The sequence below is a fragment of the Prunus persica genome, chromosome G7 (genome assembly GCF_000346465.2).
Source record: "Prunus persica cultivar Lovell chromosome G7, Prunus_persica_NCBIv2, whole genome shotgun sequence".
In the NCBI taxonomy this organism is placed as follows: Eukaryota; Viridiplantae; Streptophyta; class Magnoliopsida; order Rosales; family Rosaceae; genus Prunus; species Prunus persica.
In genome coordinates, this window is record NC_034015.1 from 20897897 (window position 1) to 20922547 (window position 24651).

Below are 24651 nucleotides of genomic sequence, written 5' to 3' on the forward strand. Positions count from 1 at the left end.
GGAGAGTGTTGAGCTATTCTTGCGCTGCCAAAATACCACACTTCCAAACACGTCCCAACAATACAACAACCAATTGTCAAACGGACCACGCGCCTCACACCATCTCACATCACTCTACTTCATGCACAGATGATCAACGGCTCAGATCTCATCCTTACACCCTTCCCTCCATCGCCCTATATAAAATGTTCCCCCGTGACTTCCTTCTATTCCATCGTCACCTCGACTCGACTCACCTCACCTGCAAAACACTCAATTCCTTCAAACCCTCATCTCTCTTCCCCTCCAAGTTCCAAAACTTTTATTTCAATTTCTGTCATTTTAGGGTTCTAAAGGAGTCTGAGATTTGGGGTTTCTCAGACCCATATTTTCAAGAATAATAAAAAATGCTTCTAAGGAGCTCATCAACGCCCGTACTAAATTCATGGCTACCCCACTCCAAAGACTCATCATTTCCAGAACAACAACCCGAAATGGTACCCCAAATCGCCAAAACTCGTTCCCTTGCCCTCTCGGCCTCGTCGCGGTCTCCTCTTACATTGTCGCCGATCAACGACTCGGCTAGGAAGATGACTCGGGCGGTCTCTGAGGCCGATCTTAGAGATCTCTCGCTGACGCCCAAAAGAAAGCCATTCAAAATGCCCTTGAATGGGTTCGAGGAGAGAGAGGAGGATGAGGAGATGGAAATGGCTTTTTCTTCCGAGTTTAGGAGAACGGTGTCGTTTGTGGAAGGGTGTGAGATCGGGTTGAGTGAGAACAAGGGCTTGTTGGACGTTTTGGTTGAGGGTGGGGTTGGTGGAGGCGGTGGCAAGATATGCGGTGGTAATGGCGGAGGGGGTGGTGGATCGGACGGTGGAGATGATGGGAGCTCAGGATTTTGGGATTCGAATAATAATGGGAGTGGTAACACTGAGATCTATTATCAGAAAATGATCGACGCTTATCCTGGAAATCCCATGATTCTCAGCAATTATGCTCGTTTTTTAAAAGAGGTATGTTATATATACCAAAGCTTTGATTTTTATATCAAAATCTTTAATTTTAATAGAAAAGATTTAGTTTTTATAGAAAAATATGTTTAATTTTTATCTAATATGTGGATCTTACGTATTTTGATTAGCTGGGGTTAAATTACTTTCACCGAAGCTAATGAAACGTTGTTCAAATCGCAGGTTCGTGGGGATTTTGAAAAGGCTGAAGAGTACTGTGGGAGAGCCATTTTGGCGAACCCAAATGATGGAAATGTCCTATCAATGTTTGCGGATTTGGTATGGCAGAATCACAAGGATGCTCCTAGAGCTCAGACTTACTTTGATCAAGCCGTTCAAGCGGCCCCTGATGATAGGTGAGGATCATCTCGTCTAAATATTTGCCAGTATAAATAATAATCTTTTTGGTCTGTTATTTGTTTGTTAAAAAGGGCTCTGTGAATTAAAATTTTGACTGAGTTTTGTGGTTTTGATGGTGCAGTTTTGTTCTAGCATCCTATGCTAAGTTTCTTTGGGATTCTGAGGAAGATGAGGAGGAGGAGGAGGATTTGAAAGAAGGCGCCAACAACAGAGCATCGACACCCAATTTGTTGCAAGGAGTTCCTCCTTCACCCCCCCCATTAGCTGCTGCTGCATAAAGATATCTTCGGACTGCTGACCTTTTGTTTATACACTTATATATATCTGCCTGTTTCTTAACCTTTTTAGTGATCCTTTGGCTGCTGCTGTGCTGGGGTGAGATGGGTTGTGTAACTAGGACTGATCTGGTTTTGTTTTCAAGTTCTTTTCTAGTCATGTCTTGTAAAAGAAATGTAATCAAAATAAGTGATTAAATGGAATGTTTTGAAGGCATAATCTCTCTCTCTGTCTCTGTCTCTCTCCCACATGATATTCTAACCCAGGATCTGCAATCTAAATTAGAGTCCTATCTAATGTTTCCATTTAATTTGGCACCACCATAGCTTGAAGAAATGGATTGAAAAGTTGGTTCCGTTAGGTTGGGATCAAATAATCCATGCATGAACGGTAGAAGGAAAGACTAGAAAGCGAGTTTTGAGGAAAACACTGTTTAAACACCGATTGTTGATAATAACCCTCCTCAAGCTCTGAATCGAAGCCTAAAAATGGAAAATACAGTCAATTCTCCCTCATTTTGTGTTTGTCCTTAACGTGCATACCCACTGTCCTTCCGTCATTTTCTAAGGATGCCAAAATTCAAAATATGTTTATTTATACCCATCGTCTCCCTGCCCTCCAAACACCCCATTGTGTTAACCAGAGGTAATCTCTCAACCCTACATCCCTCAGACAACTAAAGCATTTCCTCACGAGCGAGACATCATGTCTGGACCTCTATCTCCAAAACCATTGTCCGGTTCGTTGAAGAAAAAAGCAATGAATGCCTCTGCCAAGTTGAGAAATTCTTTGTCAAGAAGGAGTAGAAGAATCAGTATAGTCATCGCCGACGCCGTGGAAATCGGTGATGTGCACGACCCGGAGGAGTTGCAGTCTGTTGAGGCCTTCCGTCAGGCACTCATATTGGAGGAGCTTCTTCCTTCCAAGCACGATGATTATCACATAATGCTTCGATTCTTGAAGGCCAGCAAAATTCGATATGGAGAAAACCAAGCAAATGTGGTCAGACATGCTCCAGTGGAGGAAGGCATTCGGTGCTGACACAGTTATGAAGGATTTTGAATTCAAGGAACTCAATGAAGTCCTGGAATATTATCCCCAAGGACATCATGGAGTGGACAAAGATTGAAGGCCTGTGTACATTGAGAGACTAGGCAAAGTAGATCCCACCAAGCTAATGCAAGTCACAACCATGGACCGGTACGTGAAATACCATGTCCGGGAGTTTGAAAGAACATTTGATGTCAAGTTCCCTGCTTGCTCAATTGCAGCAAAGAAGCACATTGATCAAAGTACAACCATCCTGGATGTGCAAGGGGTGGGACTTAAAAATTTCAACAAAGCTGCCAGGGAGCTTATCACACGGCTTCAGAAGATTGATGGTGACAATTATCCTGAGACCTTGAACCGCATGTTTATCATCAATGCTGGTGCTGGTTTTCGAATGTTGTGGAGCACCGTGAAGTCCTTCCTTGATCCCAAGACAACGGCGAAGATTCATGTCCTTGGCAATAAGTACCAGAACGATTTGCTTGATATAATTGACGCTAGTGAGTTGCCAGAGTTTTTAGGAGGTACATGTACTTGTGCCGATCAAGGAGGCTGTATGCGTTCTGATAAGGGACCATGGAAGGACCAGGAGATATTGAAGATGGTCCAAAATGGCGGTCATAAGTGTTCAAGGAAACTTGGAACTCAAGTAATTGAAGAGAAGGGAGGTGATCAAGCTCCCGTGCATCAAATTAAGCACACTCAACCCTCTCCAATCATATCCGTTACCAAAAGTTGCCTAGAATCTTACAAGTACGAGGACTCTGCCTCAATGGCTGATAAAACTGTGGGTTCAACTAGGCGAATGGTGGTGGGGAACGGAGAGTTTGACAAATTTGCCTTCTCCGAACCAGCAGATTGTGTTGCCAAATCTGATGCTAGCGAATCTCCTGATGGGTTCGGCTTTTGGATTTTCAGTGGTGTTATGGCATTTATTATTCGTATTAGCAACATGCCGAAGAAGCTCACCGATTCTACCTTCTACTCCAGCGCCGTTCACTGTGACGATGATGACACAATGTGCAAACGCCAGGCGCCTTTACAGTCTGACAATATCTTTGATGCAGATTTCAAGTCTTTCATGAAGCGCATGGCTGAAGTGGAAGAGAAAGTTAGCGCTTTGAGCATGAAACAAGCGAACATGCGACCTGAGAAGGAGAAAATGCTGAATGATACTTTGGGCAGGGTTGATGTTTTGGAGCAAGAGCTCATGGCAACACAGAAGGCTCTGGAGGAGTCACTTTCCCGACAAGAAGAGCTCTTGGCACATCTTGACAAGAAGAAGAAGAAGAAATGTTTCCACTGGTGAAGGGAGAAAAGATGCTTATGATTTATGTTTCTCAGAAGCCACCTAAATTCAGCCTCACTTCTTGTCCCATTTACCACATGTATGTGATTGTACAAATTTAACCTTCATAGATAGAATTGTGCATAATATGGCCAAGATTATCGTGTATCTTTTACTTTTGATTTGATTTGAGTTGAGTTATCAAAAGTTCGAGTTATTTGAGTTCAGCCTACCTAACTACATCTAATAATTCAAAATGCTTTCGGCAGGCAAAGATGGAAATGGAAAAGCTTTCTTTAACAGGGACCAAACTTGTCAAAAAGTGTGCAGTATGCTAGATCCTGAAAAAACACTTGCCTAAGTGGTTGGAATTTTCTTTCATAAAGTTCCACATTAGCCCTCTCTTTTATCTGCATCTTCTCAGCAGCCAAGCAAACGATTTTGACAAGTTAGGCCTTTGTCATTCTCTCTTTTTGCAGAGAAAAGAGTTCCAGATTGATTTTGCTTAAAGCATTAAGACGAGTTTTCTGAAACAAGTCTTTTAAGAACTTAGCAATTGTTTTATAAGCTTACATAATTGACTAGGTTTTAGCATTTCTAACAACGAAATACAGAATGAAGTAACCTAGTGAGGCTCATAAGACCCAGAACCAGCCGAGAACTGAACCACTGACCAGCCCAACTCCGAGGAACACAACCATTACAATGGCAGATAGCTCTGCTTCTGAAACTGGTACAGTTTTCGGAACTATCATCATGATAACACTTGTCAGATACCCATTGGTCAGTCCAAGCAAAAATGTGAGAACAACCATTGGAATTTCAGTTTTCAGCCATATTGGTCCATGGAGGCAAGCAGTGAAGATTGGATAAAATAGGAGTCTGGTAATGCAAGCCCATGTTGCCTTTTTTATACTCTTTAAAAGATAAACCGCAGTCAAAGACTTACCCACTAAATCTGCAATGTTGTACACTGTGATCAGCAAAATAGGGTACCAATCTCGAAGAAGCTTGGATTCCAGATTTTCAGCTATAAATCCTGGGAAAATTGACAAAGTCACAGTATAGATTATGAAAATCCCAAAAGCTGGCCCCGGGACTTTTCGCGCCACAGCCCAAAATTTCGGTCTTGAGCAGAATGATTCATCTTGAACAAGTTTACAATGTTCCTGCATGACTGTTAACCTGTACAGCAAGTTGCAACCAATGATGCAGCATAGGAGGAATACGGTGCTGACCATAAAATACAAGTGGGCGCCTGTTTTTAGACCTTTTGGGGTCTGTGGAAGCATTGCCTTGGTTGAAATTCTCAAAAGAGAAATTATAACACCTGCCAACAAGCAGAGGATTTGTTAACAAATGAAAATGGGGTTACTTGTAGCTTTGCTTTTATCTTTCATGCATCTATGTGTACAGCATATACACTTCTTCTACTATTGGCAGGCAAAAAGTACCCAAATTAAATATTCAGTTTGCAGGATTGAAAAAGCAAAGCAGGAACTCAAAGTGCAATTTTTTTATACATGGAATTGGTACCTGAAGAAGCAGTTCCAGCAAAAACAGCTTGCATGTACTTTTTTGGAAGCTTTCCAGCGGATCCCATCAAGCTTCCTCCAACCAAGCCATCAGCTAAGCCACACACTACAACTGATGCAACTGTCACACCATAACCTGCATTGGCTCTCCCACTACTTGACCCAGTTGTACTGTACCAAAACCAGTCTGTTACAGGAGCCACCATTAAAGAGAGAATAAAAAGAGAAAATCCCAAGTTGAGTCTCAGCCTAGGGCTCATCTTCTCCCACCAGCTCCCACAGCTCATCATCACAACAAGTACTACCACTGATGAACTCATGTAAGCAACAGAGAAGACCTTCTCAACATGCTTGGTTGGATAGAGATGGCCAAAGTAATCAACCGCTGTGATAAATGCATTCCAAGGAAGCAAATTGCCTGCTCCCAGCAAGAAATGAATAATGTAAGCGATTTTGTATGCATCTCTTGGCTCGGCTTGATACTCAAGACCCTTCACTCCACCTTCCATTTTTTGAGTTCTTGATGGCCTATCAACCTTTCGTTGGAACTTATTAAAGCAAGCATTTTAAGCGGTAAGTGAGCATATTGAAGTGATTTTTGACAAGAAAGGAATCTCCAACTCCTAGCTTGATTGATCCCAAGCTCTGGCTACATAATTGGGCAGGGCTAGGCTTCCTAATATACAGCTCTGGCTTATTATTAATTAGGCTTCTTATAAATCACGGTTTAACACATGTGCAAAAAATAATTAATGTAAAACACAAAAAGAAAAACTTATACATAAATGTCATTTTGAGGGAAGTATTTTCCACTAATTACTATCCCCTGTCTGTCTTTAGCAACTAGTGGTTTAACAACACAAGACGAGCCCATTTGAACAAACTAAGCTGGAGCCTGGAGACTGGAGCCAGTTGGGTAGCTGACGGCTCTAATTAGTTGCTTGTTTCATGGATTTGATTGATGGGTCCAGAATCAGCATCAAATGAGGCTCATTGATGTGGGAAAATTATGCTGAGTAGGGACATGAATGGTTGGTGGGTGATATTACAAGTACATTCAAATAAGCTGGCTGGCTGGCTGGCATGCATTGGCTGCGCCCTGCAGACTCTTGTAGCGGCACTAAAGATTTCCAGAATTCTGTTCTTCCCTTTGAACTTCCACAACTTGAAAAAAAAGCCTCCCCATACCCAACAGTGAATATAATCAAGAGATGCAATCATGACCAATTGTTAATCATGCGCAGGTTTAGTGTTTAGTTTTCAAAGTTGTGAGTCTTGTCATTAAGTTGTGAGTCTTGTCATTACTTTTGTAAAGTAGGCTAAAGGGGAATTCACTGGAGGAGAGCCAAAACCGGTTTCTGTCTTCAAGACTGATGGGCCTGCCTATTTTTGGGGTGGCCACAATTATTTGGTTGGAGAAGATTTTGATTAGCCATCTGGGAACTTGATTCTCTTCCTTTCTTCTTTACTGTCAGGAATTAATTTTTTCATTGATGCTTCTGTACAGCTTAGAGGCACAAGCACTACACATATATGCAGGTCGTACGTAGTTGATGGAGCAGTAGCACTAGTGGCACTACATAAAAAGAACATATGAGATGATGGTGTGCCATGGCAACTGGCAAAAGTCTATATGCACAGCTTACAGCGCATGATTCTCTTTGCTTGGTAACAATAATCAATAATGATAGAGACGCCGAGTCACTAATTAATGTTGCAGTTCCTTATTTATTGTGAATAAATAAAGTCTAAAGTGGATTCGGAATGAAAACAAATAAACTACTGCCACATGAGTTAGCGTCTAAAAATTTACTTATCAAATGTTGAATTGAAGATCTCACTCACCCTTCAACTTTTTCAGAAAGTGAAGAGAAGGAGTGCAGTGGTGTACCATTAAAGAGTATGAGCTATATGCCAATAATGTAACACTTGAAAAGGAAAGCTCTTGGCCTCAGATTTACCGAAAAAAGGGATTCTTTTTGGCCTATTTTAGATGGCTGCGGTTTACTTCCATACGTTTATATTTATGTACTAGGTAGGAACAATGATGATACATACATACAACTTTTTTATTATTATTTTTCTTCAAAAAATAACATTTTCCCAATATTCTTGTTGCTCACCACAATCATTTATCCAACATATTGCTGAGTTGGATTAGCAATTAAAATAGACATGAACACACAGATAAGCTTGATTCAATCAAGCTCCACAAGCCAACCCTAAACATTTTGTCTTTTCAATTTATAAATTTGAAAACCCAAATAGACCCCATTTTGAAACAAGACTTTTTCCGAGTCTCAAGACAAAATTGAGGAAGATCCAAACTTACAAATAAAGCTTTTATATGTGATGAGAAAGATAGAAAGAAAGATGTATGAAATATGAAAGATATATAAGTTTTTTGTTTTCTTTCCAAATTTACAGATTTTTTTATAAATAAAGCAAAAATCACCAAAATTTGAGTAGAAGCACGTGCGCTTTTTACAAGTTTTTTTTTTTTTTTTTTCCAAATTTACAGATTTTAAAAAATACAAACTCACTAAAATTGGATAAAAAAATAATAAAAAACTCACTAAAATCCAAATTAAAAGAAGGAAAAAAAAAAAAAAAAAAGAACAAAACAAGTTTCCGCTTCTCAATAGTCCACAAAGAACAAGGAAAACGGTAGTCAAAAAGCGAGTTCCACATCGGACTGAGAGCAGAGAGTGGAAGCACAAACAGAGAAGGACGAGAAGAAAAGAGGAGAGAGATAGAGAGACGAATGGAGAAGGGTGGCGAAACGACGCCGTCTGCGGGGCTATACCGAGACAGAGGGGTGGGAGGGAAACTGAGGAAGCCACCGTCTCGTACGCCGTCGACGACGCCGTATGCGCGTCCGCCTTTGAGCGAAGCCGAACGGGGACGGCGGCGGTGGTTATCGAGCGTCGTTGATCCGGCTTATCGGCTGATAGCCGGAGGCGCCACTCGGCTCTTCCCCTCTTTCTTCTCCAAATCGAACTCCCTCAGTGCCCTACCCCCGCCCAATGTCCAAAATCACGGTCAGTCCCAATTCTCTCCCTCTCTTAGGGTTTTGACCTTCTTCTTCCTATTACTTTTTCAAATTATTTATGTTTTGTGAATTAAAATAGGTATGCAGGTAAATAAAATTCATTGCTTTGCAATTGGATTGATTCAGGCATTGGTTTTGTGTGCATTCCATAATTGATTGGATTGTGCCTTGTTTCCATTATTGTTCGTTTCAATTAAATTTGATTACTTTATCTTTATGTTGCCGTTTAACATTATGGATTTTTCTTTGGCTTTTAACTCATTGAGTTATTCTGGAACAGATGAATGGCACACAGAGACAGAACAAAATGCTACTGGTGATGAGGACCATTGTGATCTAAATGTGAGGCTCTTTCCATATGGATTGTATTTTGTGGATATGCAGTACCTTCAGATCCTGTTTCACAAGTCACTTTGTCCTTTTATTCAGCTCATTAGTATAAGTACTGTTGTAATTGTTTCTTTGGGTGCACATGCATGCAACTTCAGACGGTGTTTTTGCATTTCAAACCGTAAACTTGTTCGACATTCATCTTTGCAGAATGGGATATCCAGAACAAGTGAAATAGCAGGCCCTAGCAAAGCAGATGGATTAAAAAGTGGTTCTGATTTTGATGGAGACAAGAAAGGTGCCCGGTCTGATGAGATTGGACTTTCTGAAATTGAGCAGCTATTGAAGGGGAAAAAGTTTTCTAGGCAAGTTATGCATTTGGTAGTCGTGTGGATTTCTCTTAGATTCCAAGTTGTGTGCTGCATTTATTCCATCTTTGATTGTAGCTATGTGTAAAACATAGACTTTCTAATTGTTTGCCACTATGATGCATTGCTAATGTGTCAAAATGGTGGAGCGTAGTTTTGGTTCAGATGAGCACTTTTTGTTTATATGAATAAAGTAGTTGCTTTCCGACAGAGATTGTATAATGAAGGTTTTTTGAGAAGCCTGTTTCTGATATCAAAACTGTGTTTCAGATTCCACTATTACATTTGACATAGAAACCCAAGTTTCTCTTCTTCAGACCTGCCGTTTTCATTTCCTTTAATTAAAGCTCAAGTTGCAAATTCATTCACTCGTGGGCACTCTGGCGTGCAGTCTTTGTCTTATTATGTGTTATCTTACCAGTCTTTTCTTACTCCCTCTAACCTCATTCCATCTCTATCCAGGGATGAAGTCAATCACTTGATGGAAATTATACAATCAAGGGCTGTTGAACATCCTACTGTGGACCGCGAAAATAGAAATCAAACCACTAGTACTGCAGAAAAAGGTAAAGGGGTGGTAATTACAGATGATTTTCCAAAGACGTCATCTGAAGAAAAACAGGAAGACTTGAATAAAGCTATTTGGGGAACCTCAACCCCTCTACCCCAGTCAGCTGTGAGTGTCGCTGTCAACTTGCTCTGTTTATATTGAAATTTAAGTAGGGAGAATCAATTTTGTTAAGCATTTTAACTTATGTGAATTTTTTAATTCATGCATTTATCCTCCAGAAGAAATCTTGCTTATTGTTTGCTCAATGCACTTGATCTCTGTCATTTAAATCATCACTCTGGTTATTGGTGAATGGAATTTTAGGAGAGGTAAAAGATTATCAAATGGAGTAACCCATGCCCTTTTGAGTGTTCTTCTAATTTTAATTTATTTTGTTAAAGGATCCAACCTTTCTTTCCTAAACTGTTTTCATTGTGTCTGTTTCTGCATATCCATGATGGTTGTGATTATCATTTTCTTAAAATTGAACAGTGATTTGTTTTTCTTATTGAAAAAGCAAAGAAAAGTGGCGTGCAGAAGTTACCCACATATTTTTGCAGATAAATCTGAATTTAACTTCTTAAATAGTTGAGTTGTGTAAACACCTTCCATGATACGTTGAATTTTGATATATGTGGCTCACTTGCATCCTTTTATATTCTTATATGAATCTCTTATTTCTTTCAAAATTTTCAGATTCGAGATGAAGTAGGTGCTTCACCTATTGAAATTGCAAGAGCATATATGGGAGGCAGAACATCAGAAATTGATTTTTCTTCTAAGAATACAGTGTCAAAAGATGAAAGGGCCATACTGCACGGCAATGAGTTTTCTTCAAACCCATTTATTCCAACACCTTCATCTAAGCCATCGACATGCTGGCCTGGTTCCATGGTAAAGGATCAACGTGATTATCTAACCCCACAGACTGAAAGAGGCAGATTTGGCCTCCAGAGTTTTCCTCGAACCCCTTATTCTAGAACTATATATTCAAAATCCAAGTTGAAGGTATGTTAAAGGTCTTGATCCTGGTTTTGGAGTTCTAACTTTGTGATTCTAGTAGACATGCTTCATGCTTTGTAGATGGTAACTTTCTTTATTGCATGTCACCAGTTAACTCAACTACAAAGTGGTAATGATAAGGCCCCAAGAACATTATCTACTCCCTGGAAACAATCACAGACTCCTATGTATGGGCAGGTAAATTTACATATTAGTTATCATGGTATCAATAGTTAAATTACCGGTATACGTGGATTACTTTATTAGATTTTAGAACTGGATTTAGGTAGTTAGATGGAGTAGGGAGCTGAAGTCAAGTTAGTTTTTGGCATCACAGAATGCATTTGTTGTAGTTCTTTTTGTACTGTACAGTTGCTGGTGCATATGTGAAAATCTTGGTTTTTGGATATTAGGAATGTACATTCATAGCCAAGTTAAAAAAAATTATTTATGCATTTATAAGTATAGCAATGAATAATAAGTACTTGAGTACATAGTTTTCCACAGGTTGAATCTCAGATGCTAAATCAACTTGTAATTTTGCATGATAATTGAACTCTTATCAATCAAGCTTTTTGCTCTTGACTTGATTGTTTATTTCTTTGTGTTTCAATGCATTGGTGAAGCCAAGAGGTGATGCATTGGATGGTGGCTATGGATCAGTGGGACCAATTCGCAAGTCACGACATAAAATTGTTGCACAAACTCCTACTAGAGGATCTCCGTATGTTCATTCCTCTCCAATTGGGTCTTCACATGTGGAAAACTCCAACGTTACCAAAGGCTTCTTGCCTGCCGGCAAGAAGAATTTTGAATCTGTAGGACTAAGTGGCAACTCCCAAATTCCAGCATTTGACAGGAAGGCTTCCAGCTTTGGTGTGCCAACAGTTCATCCACAGTCTAGTCTGATTGCCAGGACAATCTTGGAGCACATTGATAGAAACCCGCCCACTCCTAAAGATAAGTCAGAAGAGTTAAAGCTAGCCTTTGCATGGAAGAAACGCCTGTCTTCTGGTGTTGCTTCAGTGAACCAGAATGGGCATGATAGCTTACCACTTGTAGGAGGGTCCAGTTCTCGTAAGCTCATAAATCAAGATTTCCCGAAAAATTCTGCTCATGAGAATGCTGACAGGGGGAATTCTCTGTTTAAGATTCCACCTCTGGAGAATACTGTAAAAGCTACAGATGTTGTAAACAACAGTCCTTCTGGTGATGGGAGGGATGGAAGATCTCTAGTCAGGAGTACACATGAGGTGTTTTATCCTTTTTAAATTGCTTTTGCTTTGCCTACTACTAAACGCATTGTCTTCAAAGTAATATTGTGTTGTGGTGATAGATCACACGATCGTACTGAAATGCAGCTAATTTTTACTAATTTGCAGGATTTTCCTAAGACTGGCCTGAATGCTGTTGGCTCTGAGATACCAAATCAACAAAAGAAGCCTCCATCTCAATCTTCAGCGACTAAACGTGTTTTTCCTTCTATAGCTATTGACAAGCCGGACTCAAAATGGGCGTTGTCTTCTGGTAATAGCTCTGGGTTTACCTTCCCTGTTTCGACATCGTCTTCAGTGTTTTCTGAACCACCGACACCATCCCTTATGCCATCTTTCCTGGGAAGCAGTCAGCAGCATCAGCCGAAAGAGGTAGACGCTGTTCCTACTTACGAATTTGGATCCAAGAAGTCTGCTCCGCTTGCATTTTCATTCCCTTCTACAAGTGCGGAAATCCAGAATGATGATGCTTCAGATATTAAGTTCAGTTTTGGATCAGATAAGCCAACCTTGCCTCTCGGTTCAATAGGCAAAGATGCCATCTGTTATTAGCATTTCTTTTGGGTAGTATAGGCGTAAGGTTTTGTTTCTAAAGTTTGTATTCTAACTCATCTGCCTGATTGTACCTTGGAATTGGAAGTGAGAAGGCAACTAGTTTAGTGAACGCTCATCTGTTGCAATTAATTCTCCTTGGTTACAAGTTACGAGTTAATAACTGTGAATGAATTGGTGGGTTTTGGTTAAATTCTCCTAGCTTATTCATATCCGTGAATTCTCCTTGGTCAATTCTCGCTGATTTTTTGAAAACCAGCAACCAGCGGGGTTGTTTGCTGTTTTGAAATCCAGGAAGTAGTGTAAATTGTAATGGATGCGTGAGTGACAAGACGTGAGGGCCATTAATGTGCTGAACGCCAACCAGCTTATCAGCAGCAGCAGCTTGAAGATGTGCTAAAAATGGTCCTGCGCCTGCCTTGTCGCTCATCCATGTTTCTTGTTTAAATTTATGGTATGCTATGACTGAACAATGAACGTGACACAACATGGTGATGACTGCATGGATGTGTATCTACCTCATAACACATATCACAGAATATAAAAGGTATAAATAATTGTGAATGGGTTTAGCCTAGTAAAAAAGGATATTCATTTGCATATAGTGGTTTCAAATTTGAACTCCAATGACACCTTGGTAGTGTGTGTGAGAAATCCCCTCTTTTTATAGTTTAGATTATTGTTTGTATTAAAAAAAAAATAAATAATTATAAATATATTTTTTCCTGAGAGATGAGTAAAGGGAAGCCCCCAGGTACGTGGCATAGTTTCTTGCCACACAGACACGTGGAGACATTGGAGATTGGAGAATGGAGAATTTTGTAGTAAGTAATAATCAAGAAACAAATGAATGCATTTCCAGACAGACACAGAACATGATGCCATAGGAAGGAATCACATGTTGCTCCAATTTTCTCAAGGAAGGAAGAAGCTTTGGTCGTCTTTGCTCTCTCTCTAATCCTTTTCAGCCTAGCCCAGTCAGTCAGTCACTCACTCTGTGGGCCCCTCCGCCTTGGTGATCATCATCATCATCATCAACTTCATGATATGTATATGGGGTAAGGTATAATGGGCCCCACAGCATTTAAGTAGTGTAGGAACACCTTGAGAGGACAGCAACATACATTCCAAAAGAAATAAAGAGAGCGAAGTCACAAGCACAACAAACTTCCAAACTCGAAAGAGAGAGCGAGTGGAGGAGGAGAGAGTGGAGAGGGTGTAGCGGAAGGGAAGGGGGGGAAGTCAGAGGTGAAATGACATTGAAATGAGAGAGATGAATGCTTAACAGACATGAAATTGACGTTTCAGATTCTAAATGTCAGAATGGGTGGGCAGAGAGCAGAAGAACAGAGCAGAGCAGCCCTTTCAGCCGTATCACTCTGCCCACCCCCCCACCAAACCACGACACCACCACACCACCATAACCATTTTGTACTATTTTTCCTTTTCCTTTCTTTTACTAAAAACAAGGGAAAAAAGAAAACTTGCCAGCTTGTTCAAATCTACCATAACCCACTTCAAGATCCGTAGGACATTCATTGGTCCCCTCCTAAATTCTGTCACCACCACAACCAAACCATTTCAGTATTTATTTTTGACCATGCAACCCAAAACCATCTTAGTCTTCTTTTTTGCTTCTTCTTTGGGCTTGAATATATATATATATATATATATATATTTATAAGTTAATGCGTACGATACCAAAGTTGGAAGGCAATTCCTTCCTTGAAGCTAATATTCAAGATTAAAGTGCTTGCTCTAATAAGCTGCTTTAGTGCTTTTGTATGGAAGTGATTCTCTGGAGGTATCAATGAAAATGGGATATATGGCAGAGAGCCAAAATGGTGGTCCATGAATTCCTTTTCACAGAGGTCATATTATTTATGGGTTGCAGTCCATGCTTGGACAGGCAATGGCTTTTCTTAGATATTTGCTTTCTTTTTTTCCTTTTTTCAAAGGAAAGAATGCCTTTTTCTCTCTCTCTCTACCCCCCACACACGCACACATCACATTACATGCCTTCATCCAATAATTCAACTGGAAATTATATAAAGTCATGGGAGCTCGTTGCTGATATATATTACGAGACTTACCCTTTTCCCTAAGCTTCCATAGAATTTTACCCGCAAATCATGTGTCTTCAAGTAAGGGTGCAAGAGGGACACGTACCCCATTGCAGATGATGCCTGTGGATACTAGGCCTAGCAGTGAGAAACATAAGCAGATTATATTTCATGAGAGGGAGATGAATTATTTCAAATTCTTAGTAAAATCCATTTTATATGTGACATATGGGGTTTAGGGTTTACAATCTCTTAAACCAATCATTATTAAGAACGTAAAACGTACTTAAGTTTGACATGGAAAGAACAAGAGGGTGGTGTTTATAAAATTGAGTATATGTTTACAATATATATGAACTTATTAAAACCAAAATCTCTTTTTATTAGATATTTAAATTCAGAGTAGTTTTATCATCAGTCGATGAAAAACTTTTGATAGGCAACAAAAGTAGTAGACTGGTTAACAAGAGAGCATCTAAGTACGTATATTTTATTTGTATAAGCACAGTGATTCTGATTGTGACCATGCGTATATTTTATTTGTAGGTCAACGCATTTTTGCAAAGAGAAAAGCAATAGTAGAACTTCAAAAGCTTTCAAATTGAAACCCAGAACTTAACCAACAAACATCAAAACAATAAAATCTGTATATCCAAGAAACAGACGTAGGTCTCCTTCTCATATGTGCCATGCCATGGATTTCGGCTCAAGTATACGAACAGAAGATAGGAAAATATATGAGATCAAGGTCATCTTATAGCAAGAGGAAATGTATTATATAACAAGCATAAAGCATCGATGAAGATGACAAATATTTAATTAAGGAAAGTAGACGTAGAAAACAACCCCCTGAGATGACAACAGTACAAACAAAGAAGAAGGATATCATAATTCAATTCAATTTCCTTAAAACAAACGCAGTACGTAGATCAGTCGACGCAATTCTTGTATAACTTTGATATCACTGCATGACCACCGTCGATCATTTATTCAGCAGTGCAGCCCTTGAAATAAGATGTTTCTCAGAGTCCTGCAACAATTGTTTTGGTTAGAATATTAAAAAAAAAATGTGATCAGGCCATCCATTTGATTTGCAAGATATAATCATTCTTTTGAACTTGCTAATTTTGAAAGACAGAAATTATTGAAACAACTTACATTGTCCAGCTTAGGCTGATTGTTAGTCTCCAACATCAGCCCAAAATGAATGTGAGGGAAGTGCGCCCACTAGAAAGAGAAAAGAAGCTAGTTAATGATGAATATAGTTCATGCGTCAGTCATAGTAATTTTTTTTACAATCTGGTTTCAATACTTACGTTTTTGGCAGCAGTGCTGAAAGCCTCTCTATGGCTAATATCTGGATTATTGGCCTTGATCCTCTGAATTTCCTCCCTGTAAGCAAATATAATTAATTAAGACTCGTTTAGCAAATGCAAATGTAAAGAAAACAAGGATGTTCATCGAATGGTTTAGTTACTTTATGAACTGGTTATATGCAGAAGGTACACGTTGCCTCTTCTCGGGAGCTGAGAAAGAAAATACCAACTCAATCATTAAACATTAGAGATTGCTTAATTAGCTGTGAAATTACAAATTATGATAATAACATGGGATGATTAATTAGGTATAAAAAGTACTCACGTCGGTTCACACCCCTTTCCTCAGTGACATGATCTGCAGTGGGGTCTCTGGTTGCAATCTTCTTGTTGCATTTGGATGAGGAACCTGACTCAATCCGGTAATTCTGCGCGTTATAGTTGTAGTTTTGTGCCTGCAATGCATGTATATAAATACATAAACAAAAACAAAAAATCAGTTGGCCTGGTGATTACTATTTTCGATTATTTTATGGTAGCTAGGTAGCTATCAGGTGGCCTGGGTTTTTTTTTTTAGGGGGGCGGGCCGCGGGAGGAGCAGGAAAAGAGGCTGAGCGAGCATTGATAGGACTGAATCAGTTAGGACTGTCATATAAAAATAAAGCATATAAAACCCAGATTGACAGTTGTTGCTGAAAGAAATTTAAAAAAAAATTGGGCTGCTTGCTTGCACAGTAGAGGACAAAGATGATGGAAAAGAAAGCATTAAAACCTAAGAAGCCTTACATTCATGTCAATCAAATCAAGCGAAAGAAAAAAGAGAAAAGCAATTGCTGGCTGCTTAGCCTTGATGGGTCAGGAGGAGGACAGCTCCTGCCCCCCCATCTACCTATAAACAAAAGAAAATAGAAGCAAAATTTTAGGTATTGGGTTGTGGGTTATGGCGGCTGCTGTGCCAGCTACCTACGGTTTCAGTATTGCAACTGCTTTGAAATACTCGATCTGTGTTAAGGGATACAGATCCTCATCAAGTCTTCGATTTCCTAAAAAAGAAGTAACACCCAGAAGCTAGCCCTAGATTTCAGAGGGAGCCTCTGCTAGCTCAAATTGAATAATTAATCAGTTAGAATGTATGTATATATTTACAAATAAATATATAGGCGCACCTGGACATCTGGCCACAGTGACTGAAAGGCAGCGGCCATGTTCACGGACCATAAATTGGTGCAGTGCCCGCATCGAACTGTCACAATGTCGAGTAGGCTGCTGCATGGAACACTCACCTGCACATATTTATTTAACTCTTTCATTAGTATTTTCTTAAACCGACTGCACATCAAGATTAATTGTGTAATTAATAAATAAAGACATCAAATGGAATGAACTTCACAGAAAATGAAGGAGAAGAACAGAAGACGAAAGACAAAAAGTAGCTAATAAGAATATATTGGGTTTTTTGGTTGCGGAAAAAAAGTGTGAAAATTAAGTAGAAAACCCTAAAAATAGAGAAGCATATTGAGATTGCTGTGAGAGGAGTTTTCTTTCTTTTCTTTTTCTAGGAAAGAAGCTAATAGTGAGTGAGAAATGAGAAGTTCATTTTGTGTTTTCCCCATCAGGCTATTAGCAAAAGCAGGAGTGAGTTTGGACAAGACCTCAGGTAGTGCAGTGTTTAGAGTAAGTAAAAGGTAAGCCTGCCGCAAAAGAGTGAGGAAATCAAAGGGTGAAGGACTTGTCTTCGTCAATGGTTTATCATCAAACCACCCCTCTTGTTTTGACGTTTAAAACAAACTCTATTAACTTACAACTACAAAACATAAATTAGCCAATCAACTCTCTCTCTCTCTCTCTCTCTCTCTCTCTAGAGTCCAGCTAGTGATCTCTCTCTCTCTCTCTCTCATGGTGTGTGTGGTCTTAAGCGCTTCAGGAGGACCTTCGTGGTATGACTTTTCTTTGACTGCAAAAGAAGAAGAAAAAGTAAAGTCCAACGATGGAGACCTGACCATAAACCTAATTAAAACAAAGAAAACCCTCCCTGTAAACTAATAAAATCAATAATAGATTTCAGTGAAATAACACCAAAACCAGATCACGAATCAATTAAAGCCTGCTTTTTCAGCAGGATCGGATTGCATACATTCATACATAGCCTGGCCTGGGAAAGACAGAGAAAAGATAACAAATATATCTATACACAGATAGAAAGATAGATAGATATATAGAAGATACAAGGTAGGTAGTGGGGTTTGCTAAGATCGCTGAAAAGCAGAGAGATCTCCCATTAAAGAAAGAAGAAAGAAGAAAGAGGAAATCATCATCATCACACAGAGAGAGAGAGAGAGAGAGAGATATATATATATATATGTATATATATCTATAGAGAGAGATACCGCGAGAACAATATTGCAAAAGTTGCAGGGGATGTAGCAGAGTTGCTCAGTCGCAACATCGATGCAGCTGGTCATGATGGCTCTTGCTGTGATGCAATTATCACAAAATTAAGGAACTCCTTCCCTTAACCGCTTAACCAAGACACAAACAAAGAAAGCAAAGCAAGCAAAAGAGAGGAAGCTCTTTAAGCTCAGCTCTTGCAAATTACACCAAGCTCAAAAGCAAAAGCTCTTTCTTCTTTCTCAACCACTCCTTGCTTTCAAGATAGGTTATGTACTATCACACTATACCTCAATGGCTAACATATATAGAGCTAGAAATTTAGGGAGAGAGAGAGAGATTCCAAGGAAGAAGTGAGCTAGAGAGAAAGGTAAGAGGGTAAGGGTAAGTGGTAAGGGGGTAAGGGGGAGAGAGTATAATGATTAAAAAAAAAAGTGGGATGTGTTTGGAAGTGGCCAGGGAACGGAAGAGAATGCTGGGACCGGGAAACGAAAGCAAAAGTGGGTTTCATGGAAAACCGGGTTTTTTTTTTATTGGACACCAAATGCGGTTCAGGAATCAGGTACTTGCTTGGTAATGGTACTACTACAGCTACCAATCTAAAAGCTTATGCTTAGCTATTTCTATTTTGGGTAGGTTTTGTGAGATGTTAATTATACTTATAATTAATGAGAAGATTATTTAAGATAGGGACAAGTTTTTTGGCTGCATTACCTAATCTCTCAGTGATCATGGATGGTAACTATTAATAATGAATGACCCATTGTAAATATAAATATTAACTGAATGTATGTATGTGTCTGTGTATGTGTATGCATGCATGATGCTTATGTATATATGCGCCTATGCTATGTACTATCATAAATTTTGAGGATCGTGATAATTTATTTTTAAAATAAATTAAAATACGTACTCCTTGTAAGTTGGTTTAACCTAAATAATTGATAAGGTTGACATTTTTTTTGGGGTTCAAAATAAGGTTGACAATTTGGTAACTTAATAACATGCAACTCATTTCTATGTATGCTCTATGTAATGGAGACTTAAATGGTAAATCAGTTAATTTTTTTTTGGGAGCAAAGCATGTTATAAAAAATATAGTTTTTCTTTTCTGTAAAATTAAATACAAAAACATTTATATTATAAATAACATATAAAAAATTGGAAAGATTTTAAGGTATAATGAAATTGAAGAAAACAAAATAATAGGTAAGTAAAAGGAAAATAAATAATAAGTAAGAAGGTGAGTTTAGTACGGTGAAGAACATCAAATACGATGTCCTAAAGCCTTTGTAGCCTCCCTACGTGCATGTACGTACTGACGGTCTACAAGACTCTAAGATACGACTCTTTGTACACAAACTCAAGATCCGCTATGAGCATGTTCATAGACGGATATAAGTATCCAAGTCACAGAACCATTGCCAAAATAATAATATAACGTAGAGAATATATATAAAAGTAGAAAAGGAGAGAATTAGTTTGTGGTGGTGATTGTGGTATGTGATATTCGTATGGTATATTGTGGTTGTTACAAATGTGAAGGAGGAATGACTTTTTTATAGGCATCCAAGAACATGTAACCTTCACCAACTAGAAAATTAAGGCATTCAATATTGAAATAAAACCTGAATATTAAATATTTATAACCCCCACAATAAATAAAATAAAACAGCCAAAATAATTGAATAAATAAAACGGTTAAAATTTTAAAACCTTTTTAAAATTCCAACAAAGCAAAATTCTGGCAGTTCTCTCTTTTTGTGAGTTCAAAAGAAAAACTCCATAGAGGATGGAGAAGGAAGAAGCGTCACTGTCCCTCCTCCCCTTCATATTTTATTGTGTTTTTTTTTCTTTTGGGTTAGTGTTTATTCGGGTGTTTGGAATAAGAAGCTCCATGTAATAATATTTTTTTTAAAACCATGCTCAAGTTGAAGTTCCCCACCACCTCTTTGGGGGTATATTCTCAATCAAATCATTCTCTCAAAACCTAATCTCAAATATTGCTCATGTTCTCTAAATTTGGTTCTACATCGTATTTGACGGAATTTGCTGCCAATCATCCATTTGTCAAGGTTGTTGTTTGGTTTATTTATTTGCTCTTATGTGCATGTAGATCGTTGGGAACCATGTTTTCCCTAGATCAATTACGGATTTTGTTCTCGCTTCAAGATTTTATGTGGTGGTGGGTGTGGCCGCGATAGTGCTTCTTTAGGTGGTGGTAGTATAGTTCATTTAGGTTCCTAGGCTGCTCTAGGAGTTTCGACTATATTGGGCTAGTGAGCTTTGTTTGAAATTTTGCTTAATTGTGGTGATGTGAACTAATAATTTTAATGTGACTTTTGTCCATTTTAGTTTTATTTTTAACATATTAATTATTATCCTCTTAAAATTGATATTATTAAAATTTATCTAATAAAAAAGTTAAATCAGTTGCATGTAACAAAACTCCCCCCCTCTTCAATCTATATGCTCAAATATATTTTAGAAATTAATTCAACGGGCTCAGTGCCTCAAACTAGCTCAGTCCACATCCAATATCGATGCCTGCATACCCCCAAGCTGACCGATTTTACATTTTCCCACATGTAAGTATATATATTTATATATATATATTTAGAATATGTAGGTTCCCGAAAAAAGATATATACAATCAATGTGTACACATAACTTTCCATCAATTTCATGTTCCGCGTAATAGATATGATGGGTGAGTACTGGTATGCACAGAAACTTTTAGCCACTTCAATTCGCATAAATAAATAATAAATAAAAAAAAACCTTCTTCATCAAGTAATCTAAAACAAACAAACAAACAACAATTGCAGAGTATTTTAGTTCTTCTCTTTTACTTTGTGTATTTAACACGTAAAAGCACGTTTCCTTTTCTTCTTTTTCCTCTATCTTTTTGGCGAATTTGAGAATAAATTGCTTCAAGAAACACAAACCCTACACAGAATAATTCTTAATGGTCATACCCGAAACCATGACCCATATGCATGCAAGAGCGACAAGATTCTTTCGTGCATTCCAACTTACAAGTGTATATATAAGGATCAAATTTTCCATATTTAGAGGTTAATATATATACAATTTTTTTTAGCTCGGCCGGCCGATACATATTTAACTCTTCCACACATTAAATTCACTTGTAAATTTGACCCAAAAAATTTAAACTTTCACTTGTAAATCCCATGTTATATACATTTCGGGAAAGAAATGTTACATTGATATATAACCAGGGAATACAAAGATTTCTACTTGACAACCTACTATCTACTTTTCTCTCATTTAAATGCAATTATCCAAGTGGACAAAAATAACGTCTGAAATATAATAGACGTGGGAGAAAATGATAAAATTGAAACATTATTAGGATATACATCTTTATGTGTGTGTCTGTGGATTTGGCCTACTAGATAAAGTACTCTGATCACAAAACTATAAAAACCTAGTCCCTTGAAAGATGAGTTCCTTTTCGGACGTTGTAAATCACTAAGCCCTCTTTTGTGTGGAATTGACATCATGTTTTCTCTTTTTTTCTTCACTTTGTTATGATTTTCCTTCACCTATCACAAACGACTGCATCTCGGTGTTGGATCTCCACCACTATCATTTTTGCGATTTCTTTATGTTTAAATAAGTATCAGAAACTCTTTGGATTTTCTGTGTAGTTTTCACATCTTCTTTTGTGAGAGTTTTATTTGTATTGTTATGGCTTGATTTTTTCAAGTTTGATCTCTTTTTGATTGTTATGAGTTTGCAATCTTAGTTGGATGCGCATATACTAGAGTTTCTTCAATAATGCTTGATTGTTAATGGAGGCGCACAAAATTGTCTTAAATTTGATGTTAGATTGCTCAATTATTGTAATGGCTCTTTATGATTAGTTTTTTTATTTTTATTTTTTATAAACTGAATTATGAATACAATTTTTTTTAAATAAAAAAAAAAACACTGTGTAGTGGCTGTTTGGGTTGAGTCCCTTTCCATGTCTCTTGGTCTAATAAACAGGCGTAAGACGACATTGCTGATTTTTGCCACTGCCCCCTACTTGTAAGATTATTAATAATATTGTTTAATGTTCTAAAATATTATGCACTATAGTCAATTGTTTGGTGCGGAGTATTTTTTTGAAACATAAGTATTTTATTTTACTCCGTGATTTCCCTAGCTAATTCTTGGTTATTTCATTTTATTTACCAGTTTTTTTATATTCTTCTTCTTCTTTTTCAATGACATACAAGACTTATATTGACACTCCATCCATATGTATGTCACATCTTTAATAATCTAGGAGTCTCAAGAGTGTAGACACAATGATCATTATTAAACCAACCAAATTTGTTTTCTTATCCGAATATAGATTGTCTATCCTATATCCCTGCATTTAAGACTTGCGAGGGGAAAATAAACGATGAACATTACTGTACAATATTATATGAACAGCATGGATATTATGCACAAACGAAAGAACAACAAGAATCAGACAACAGTGTGCCTTGTGGAGCCCCATATCCGTGGACGATTGACTGTATATTATTATTAGTGGGAATAATAATCTGCCAGCCAAATGGAACTTGAAAAGTCATTTGTGCTCATAAATTAATTGGAGAACCTTTTCAAGTACAAATTATCAGACAAACTTTCTTGAAAGCTGTGTAGATAAATTTTCACTTTCACAAGTTTTCTTTTTTTGTTCGAAGCTGCGTGCACCTTATCTCAAGAAGAGGAAAGCCTTGAGATTTTATGTACAATTAATTTGTGTATTAGGGTTGCAGACCCTACGCTCCTCTACATCTCATATAGGCTTAAAAAGCTTCTTCTCTTTTGAGCAAATAAATAATAAATAAACAAGTAGCTAGCAACACTACATTCATTCTGGCATCTTTAAGAAATTGTTGGATATAGATCATCCAGCAACGGTTTTTTTTCCTTTGGGTTATACGAGAAGGGTCAAGTAGTAAGGGTCATCATTTGATCCGCGATCTGTGAGTCGAAATGGGTAGTCTGAGACTTGAGGGGCCAAAATTCGATTCGGCAATTAGGCTCAATCAGCCTGATCTGCTCTAAGGTTGAGTAGGACTTGAGTTCAGGTTTTGAAACTTCTAGCTCGTCCTCCGCCCAGCCTACCAATGACTTGACCCAGCCCAAATAAATTCGATTATTGAAACTTAAGTAAATGTCTTGTCTTTTTATTTTAATTTATTTTTACATTACTCAATCTACTTTTTCATATCAGCACTTCAATTTGCTATCTCTTTCTAGCTATCTGGTATTGAATAAAATAAAGAGCCTACTGACTTAGTTTCTTCTTTTCGTGGCCAAGTGCAACTAGTAAGGTGTAGGTGCAGAACTTGGACCTAGACTTCGCTTGCATTTCTTCATCTTTCTAGGCATAGATGTAGCACACCCCCCTTGGAAGCTAAAAGATATTTATACATGTTGGATGCCCAACATAAATAGACCAAAACCTGAACATAAATAAGTAATTCTGGAAAATGACAATTGAGTGCAGTGTCGTGAAGAAAGTGCAACATCCATGTAGAGGGTCAATATTGATACAAGCAATGAAAACCTAGCCATGCGCTTCATGTGAATGCTGTTCCCCCCAATCACTTAGTCAAATCCAAACTTACTTTTTGTCCTCCACAATTTCTATGTACTATTCTTTGCTGCACGATATAAATTTCATAAATCGAATCGATCATACATATCTGCCTTCTCTCTCATGGAAATTGCAAAGTCTCCCAATTTGCAATGCTGGTAGGTCACGATAGGCCCATAGAGGTGCTTAGACTGGGCTTGGGCCTCAATGTTCCACTACGAGTTTGGTCCCAACCGACACCCTCCCAGGAATCATATCTTCAAAGTGTAAATATATTTTAAGGATTAGGTGGCAAGCAGAAAATAAATAATGAATAAACAAAAAGTTGTGCCGACTTTTCCAGACTGATTGAACTTGTCCCCAAAGTATTCAATTATGATTCTTTTTTCAAGAAAATAAAAAAATTCAATTCCTTTCGCTGTCTTCTCGTGTAAATTTATCTATTTATTTAATTCATATTATGCGCAGGCAAAAAAGTAATAATGCACAAAAAAAAGAACAGAAAAAGATTGCAACCGTTCAATACAAACAAGCAAAAGTGTAGAGGATCCGGTCCATGTGGATAAGGCAGTTTAGGATAACCTGAATGCTGTGTCGTTTATTACAATTTAGATGTCGCACCCAGAAGTCAATCGCTCGATTCGCACCTT

General features: G+C 38.1%; 4 protein-coding genes and 1 pseudogene across 4 annotated transcripts; 3 read left to right on the forward strand and 2 right to left on the reverse strand.

Moving 5' to 3' along the window:
* On the forward strand, positions 205 to 1844 carry LOC18769134 (aspartate, glycine, lysine and serine-rich protein). The gene is made up of 3 exons (XM_007202217.2): positions 205 to 992; positions 1173 to 1345; positions 1471 to 1844. Exons 1-3 carry the CDS (start codon positions 387 to 389, stop codon positions 1625 to 1627), a joined length of 936 nt encoding a protein of 311 aa, XP_007202279.1. The 5' UTR covers positions 205 to 386; the 3' UTR covers positions 1628 to 1844.
* On the forward strand, positions 2370 to 4072 carry LOC18769358 (annotated as a pseudogene).
* On the reverse strand, positions 4459 to 6123 carry LOC18770009 (equilibrative nucleotide transporter 8). Its single transcript, XM_007203820.2, has 2 exons — positions 5500 to 6123; positions 4459 to 5293 (listed from the first exon to the last, which is right to left on the reverse strand). The coding sequence occupies exons 1-2, from the start codon at positions 6005 to 6007 to the stop codon at positions 4599 to 4601; spliced, it is 1203 nt and encodes a 400-aa protein (XP_007203882.1). The 5' UTR covers positions 6008 to 6123; the 3' UTR covers positions 4459 to 4598.
* On the forward strand, positions 8111 to 12819 carry LOC18770910 (nuclear pore complex protein NUP1). Its single transcript, XM_007203718.2, has 8 exons — positions 8111 to 8539; positions 8831 to 8892; positions 9091 to 9245; positions 9711 to 9924; positions 10495 to 10806; positions 10912 to 10998; positions 11427 to 12053; positions 12183 to 12819. Exons 1-8 carry the CDS (start codon positions 8263 to 8265, stop codon positions 12624 to 12626), a joined length of 2178 nt encoding a protein of 725 aa, XP_007203780.1. The 5' UTR covers positions 8111 to 8262; the 3' UTR covers positions 12627 to 12819.
* LOC18770811 (axial regulator YABBY 5) lies at positions 15416 to 18822 on the reverse strand. The gene is made up of 7 exons (XM_007202568.2): positions 18393 to 18822; positions 17172 to 17288; positions 16331 to 16460; positions 16167 to 16215; positions 16006 to 16081; positions 15848 to 15916; positions 15416 to 15719 (listed from the first exon to the last, which is right to left on the reverse strand). The coding sequence occupies exons 1-7, from the start codon at positions 18465 to 18467 to the stop codon at positions 15672 to 15674; spliced, it is 564 nt and encodes a 187-aa protein (XP_007202630.1). The 5' UTR covers positions 18468 to 18822; the 3' UTR covers positions 15416 to 15671.

Excerpts from the sequence above, each read along its gene's own strand:
- LOC18769134 (XM_007202217.2), top strand. The coding sequence starts at position 387 with ATGCTTCTAAGGAGCTCATCAACGCCCGTACTAAATTCATGGCTACCC. Across the intron at positions 993-1,172 it reads ATGCTCGTTTTTTAAAAGAG|GTTCGTGGGGATTTTGAAAA; the intron begins GTATGTTATATA and ends TTCAAATCGCAG. Across the intron at positions 1,346-1,470 it reads CAAGCGGCCCCTGATGATAG|TTTTGTTCTAGCATCCTATG; the intron begins GTGAGGATCATC and ends TTGATGGTGCAG.
- LOC18770009 (XM_007203820.2), bottom strand. The coding sequence starts at position 6,007 with ATGGAAGGTGGAGTGAAGGGTCTTGAGTATCAAGCCGAGCCAAGAGAT. Across the intron at positions 5,294-5,499 it reads TGCTGGAACTGCTTCTTCAG|GTGTTATAATTTCTCTTTTG; the intron begins GTACCAATTCCA and ends GCTTGTTGGCAG.
- LOC18770910 (XM_007203718.2), top strand. The coding sequence starts at position 8,263 with ATGGAGAAGGGTGGCGAAACGACGCCGTCTGCGGGGCTATACCGAGAC. Across the intron at positions 8,540-8,830 it reads GCCCAATGTCCAAAATCACG|ATGAATGGCACACAGAGACA; the intron begins GTCAGTCCCAAT and ends ATTCTGGAACAG. Across the intron at positions 10,999-11,426 it reads AGACTCCTATGTATGGGCAG|CCAAGAGGTGATGCATTGGA; the intron begins GTAAATTTACAT and ends GCATTGGTGAAG.
- LOC18770811 (XM_007202568.2), bottom strand. The coding sequence starts at position 18,467 with ATGACCAGCTGCATCGATGTTGCGACTGAGCAACTCTGCTACATCCCC. Across the intron at positions 16,216-16,330 it reads GGAAAGGGGTGTGAACCGAC|CTCCCGAGAAGAGGCAACGT; the intron begins GTGAGTACTTTT and ends TTTCTTTCTCAG. Across the intron at positions 15,917-16,005 it reads TCAGCACTGCTGCCAAAAAC|TGGGCGCACTTCCCTCACAT; the intron begins GTAAGTATTGAA and ends TTCTCTTTCTAG.